Raw genomic sequence first — 5,216 nt, 5'->3', positions numbered from 1 at the left:
TTGTCATTATAAAAATGTTTTTGAACCAACATTGATGACCATTTCTGTTCTCAGATGACCATTTCTGTACTAGTGAGAGGTTAACCAACTTAGGATGGTTGGGCAGCAAAGTGAAAATGTCCAGTGTGGGTATTGGTCCACATGAGAAATAGTATCACTCTAGTTTGGTACCTTTCTCAAGAGTTGGTGTGGACACCAATTTCTCAACATAAGTTGTGCTCGGCTTGGACGAAAGATGAGCTTCCGCCACTGTACAAGGCATGCAGAGTTCGTAGGAATCCAATTAGGGAAGTGAATACAAATCTAATTGGGGATGAGGTCCATGTAGCCAAGCCCAACCTTGTTACCATCTCGAACTTTTCATAGGCTGTTAATTTGGACGTAAAGCTCAATGCTATTGCATAACGCCAGGCCAACCAAGCCCATTAAATTGAGCCCCCTCTCTTTTATTTGACCCAACCTCATAGGGCACATATAAATTGCACAACAATCAGGCACCAAAAAAACGCAATGCGATGAAGCCGAGGACCATACTGTTGCATTGCATCTATCGCCTCAGCCGGCCTTGCCGACCGACCGACCAATGCGACGTCACGGGACTCCGCTCCGCTGCTCTACTAGGAGCTCTCGGTGCCTCCGCTTCGCCACCCGCGAGGTAAGGTACCTAGTGTGCTCTATTTTTTCTCTTTTTTGCGTGCTCAACGCACCGCTAGGGGCGGATCTACTACAAATTTTTTGAAGAAATGCCAAGTATATATACCCTATAGTATATTGTATATGTACAAAACCTTGTGTAATACTCTGTGAAGCCCAAGTGCACAGGTGAGGGCTAACAAGCCCACCCTGCCATCCAATCCTTGTTCCTAAGCCCACAAATGTACGCAAGTTTCTATATCCGTGGGGACTCGGCATCGATGATGAGATGATTGAGCCCGTCTCCCTCGCCTCTGACCCCTCTGCAGTTCAGGCACTCCTCTTAGGGCTAACCATCGCGCCATACGGGCGTCGCCGCAGCGATCACCCTTTGGCCAATGCCGCACGCGCCTGCTGGCTGCGCGCTCCTCCCTGTGCCACCCCGAGTAGCCAGTCCCCTCTTGCTGAGCAATCCACATCGGCACACTGGTAAATGTCCCCTCCACGCCAAATTGGCAATGAGCAACAGGAGAGAGACTCAAAAATGGTATTGTTAATGTTGTTGAACAGTTTATCTACATGACATTCATTGAATTGAGCATGACCTTTTTAGATGTGTTATTGATGACAATGTCATCAACCTCTTTCAAGCAACACGGGAATGTCGTGTGAAGTTTTAATTTTCTATTAGATATTCTATCTGCGTGTTGGTAGGTGCAGATCCCAGAGGTGATCAGAGGATATATGAAATAGTGGGTGTTGCGTGACCTTCTCTATGGATTTGAACGCATCGCCGTTGCCTGAACAAGATGAGCCAATCGAGGTTCAATATGTCGAGTCTGCTGTCGCAACAATGCGAAGGGTACGCAATACCCCTTATTGTCATAGTTGTTCTTTCCATGTATGGTGCTCATGTTATTCGTATGCTTTTGTAAGAGTTTTTGGTTGACATTGAAGGCAAAATGTGCACAAATTAAGAGATGAAGCTGTTGAATGTACGATACTCTTTATGAGACGCATAATTAGATATACACTGAATTTGTTGTTAAATTTGATGATTTTCTTCAAATTTCAGTATCTTTTCGCTCTTTAATGGGGAATTTGCTTCAGTTTCCTTATATTTATAACATGCTGGTGTTATTGGAAAATATCGAATACCCAAAAAGGACTTAATTGTTGTTTAAACATTTAGTTCGGGTTTTATATGTCCGGATACGATCTGGATTCGATTGATCTCCTATCTGTACCTTTCGTGTGGATATTGCGACTGTTGATAGGAGCGGGAAGAGAGATGCAGGAGATTAAAGAGAGAGCAACAGGATGAAGGATCCATGCTACATTCTCAACAGATTATGAACGATTATGCACCTAAATGTGAAACTGGTAGACATGGCCACATCAAAGAGGCACCTCAGGGTTCGAATTTTTTTTCGGATTACTTATGTCATCTTCAATAGATACTTTAAAAATCTATTCTCTATAGCATTATTACAGCATCCCCTAACACTATTACAACATCTCCTATTTTTTTCATCTTCAGCAGCTACCCTATTTCTTACATTCTATTACTCTCCTCCTCCCTTCGAACCCACACGTATACTCTGTGTACAGTGATACGGGTCCTCTAAACCGGTAGCAAATTTGCCGATTCCCAGCTGCTACAATATTACGACTACAACACTGTAGCACTGAAAACTGATTCTGTTGGAGAAAAAACGGGCGAACGGATCGGCAAAATCAACACCAACAGAAATACGCTAGCCGATACGATCTCTCTTGGAGATGGCCTTAGCTACAACATTGCTTCTTCTATGTAGATTTTTATGTATTTTATCGGTACGGTTTCAGGCTGGATGGAGTGCCCTGCATTTGGAGAGCCAATACAAAAAACCATACCTTCCAAAGTTCCTCTTGATGAGACTTTCAATGAATCAGTGCCTCCTAGGAAAAGATACTCCTCAAAACAAGTGCTTAACATACAAAGAAAAGCTGGTCATGATGTAAGCACTGATTGATTGATTGTTCTTGACATTGTGGACCGTACTCTAGTCGGACATGGCTAATTCGCGCGCCCGCTCGCACGGGAACTCACGCACCTTCCCGACCAGCCTCCAACTAAATTTGCGAAAAGCGAGTTTCCATTTTTGAAATAATTTGTAGACAAACTTTTATATCAAAACTTTTGAGAAAAAAAAAGGTATGCTCAATTTTTTGAGAAAAAAGTTTTAGCTCAAAACTTTTGAGAAAAAAGTTACACATGACTTAGGCTCCCATGAGCTTTCGTGGGTCATCACACGCTTGTGGCCATATATTGTGTGTAGTTTGGAAGATATTCATAGTCTATTTGTATTAATTTTATTCAGTAACCTTGCACACCCTAGAAGTGATTTCTTGTTCGCAATGTTCATCTAGAGACTAAATGTAGACACACGGTCACCCTATGACTAGCGTACAGGCTATCAAAATGACACCTAGACGGTCTCACGTTGAATAGATTGTCTAGACATTTTTGTACTGTAGCAGCAAAAATGCAAATAAATAGCTATATTTTTAAGTGAGATTTGAGGATACCTTCCAAAGACATAAATACAACTTCAATCATCATTGTTCTCTAGTTTTTCAATCAGTAATCATCATAACAATTTGAATTATATGCCTACAAAAGAATATGGCATTTTTAAACCAAATTAACTTTACCAAGCAGCAAGCACATAAGCAGCCAAGTACGTATGGGCAACAAACCAACAACCAACAGGAAACAGCCAACAAGCAAAGTAGTACTAGGAGGAATGGAGAAGTAGTGTACCTCTCGACGGTGGAAGAGGAGTTGCGGCCTACAGAGAAGTTTGCGGTTGATTATTGAAGAGGAAGGGCCACAAAAGATGGAGGAGGTGAGGAGTCCATGGCGGAGGAGCAGAGGAGCAGAGCACGAATCCGGCGGTGAAAAGTTGCAAAGAGGAGGGGATTTGGATGGCTGGACCCGATGGACGATAGTTTCGACGTGCGACACGCGAACGCTAGTGTAGGGGCGCGACGTGGGGGCGATTTCAATCGGTGGCGCGGCGGCGGTGATGGGAGATAGAGGATGAGGAGAGATCGAGAGATGCGGATGGGGATGGGGATTTGATCGAACTAATTTGGGGCATCTGTGCGATAGGCACAGATGAAAAGTTTCCTCCAACGAGGTCGAAAACTTTCCTACCGTGCGGCCACACCAAGAAGCTCAATCGCTGGGACGGCCGACTAGTCACTCGTCTGGTCGCCTAGTTGCATCCATGTATCATCTAGCATTATCGACTAAACTGTCTTTGACCAACGTTGATCATCTAGACGGTCTAGCTGTCTAGAGGTACGACTGCCCCTAAACTGGATGCCAAGCCCTCGACTAGTGTCTAGTCGTTATCCAGACATGCTAGACAATTGTCTACACGAACATTGCTTGTTGGTAACCCTAAATCAACCCCCTTAACATTATTGTCTTTTTATTATTATGACAAGAATTCCATATGCGCAAAAAAAAAATTCAATTTAAAGCAGTGACTTTCCTAAACTACTGATAGAACACTCTATATTAATTAATGTGTATGTCCTTTTTTCAGATTGGTCTTGTGATTGATTTGACAAATACTACTAGGTATTATTCACCAGAAGAATGGACAAGGCAAGGTATTAAACATGTCAAGGTGAGAGCGCTTAGCTTATATGCATCATAGAATTTTCAAGGACCTTTTTCTTTACTTACATGTTTTCATTGTAGATTCCATGCAAGGGAAGAGATGTTGTACCTGATAATGAATTTGTTAACACATTTGTTTTCGATAAAGGAAGCTTTATTGACTCTTAGCGTTACATCAAGATGATATAAAGTACATAAAAGTTCACTTTCAGCTTCTACATAGCTCAGATGCACACAGCCATACAACAAAACAAAAGCATTGAAACAAAAAAAAGAGGGAGACAACAAGCAGACTATTAAGGGCCTTCTATCCGCAAATTAGACTGTCATCCAAACTGGGTAAAGATACACTTGACCGCCTGGACCATAAGAGCACATACCGCCTCCACCATATGCCGGTGCTCCTCCCGCTGCAACACAACCCATGTGCGGTGCCATTGCATACAAGTAAAGATAACCTGCAGAAGAGAGCTATTTTTCCTTTTGTTAAAAATCACATCATTTCTGCATAGCCACAACGACCAACAAAACACTGTCGTTGCTACCATAATTTTGTCTTACTAATGTTTACTAATCCCTCTAAGCCAATTGCTAAACATATTTGGAACGCTCCAAGGAGGATAAAGATTGGAAGCCACTTGGATAATGAACCATGCAGAGCATGCAAAGTGGCACTAAAAAAAATATGCTTAATCATCTCATTTTTATGACAAAAGCAACACTTCTGACTACCCTGCCACTGTCTCTTGAACAGATTATCTTTTGTTAGGAGGACCCCTTTTTAAATGTACCAAAGGAATATTTTTATTTTTAAAGGTATTTTAATCTTCCATATTTTTTTCCTTCAAGGTTCATCGTTATTAATAAGAGCACGGTATAGACACCGAATTAAGAACTTGCCATATTT

At 42.1% G+C, this 5,216-nt stretch overlaps 1 protein-coding gene across 1 annotated transcript; it reads left to right on the top strand.

Annotated features, from left to right (window-relative positions):
• Nucleotides 1–1,031: 1,031 nt before the first annotated feature.
• Nucleotides 1,032–4,477, top strand: LOC133923040 (uncharacterized). Its single transcript, XM_062368504.1, has 6 exons — nt 1,032–1,180; nt 1,387–1,495; nt 1,911–2,049; nt 2,482–2,633; nt 4,233–4,316; nt 4,391–4,477. The coding sequence occupies exons 1-6, from the start codon at nt 1,032–1,034 to the stop codon at nt 4,475–4,477; spliced, it is 720 nt and encodes a 239-aa protein (XP_062224488.1).
• Nucleotides 4,478–5,216: the final 739 nt, after the last annotated feature.

Source organism: Phragmites australis, chromosome 6, assembly GCF_958298935.1.
Source record: "Phragmites australis chromosome 6, lpPhrAust1.1, whole genome shotgun sequence".
NCBI lineage: Eukaryota > Viridiplantae > Streptophyta > Magnoliopsida > Poales > Poaceae > Phragmites > Phragmites australis.
This window is presented reverse-complemented; position numbering and strand designations above follow the sequence as displayed.

Coding starts and splice junctions, on each gene's coding strand:
- LOC133923040 (XM_062368504.1), top strand. CDS start 1,032: ATGCCGCACGCGCCTGCTGGCTGCGCGCTCCTCCCTGTGCCACCCCGA. Junction 2,634..4,232: donor AAAGAAAAGCTGGTCATGAT/GTAAGCACTGAT, acceptor TCCTTTTTTCAG/ATTGGTCTTGTGATTGATTT. Junction 4,317..4,390: donor AAGGTATTAAACATGTCAAG/GTGAGAGCGCTT, acceptor TTTTCATTGTAG/ATTCCATGCAAGGGAAGAGA.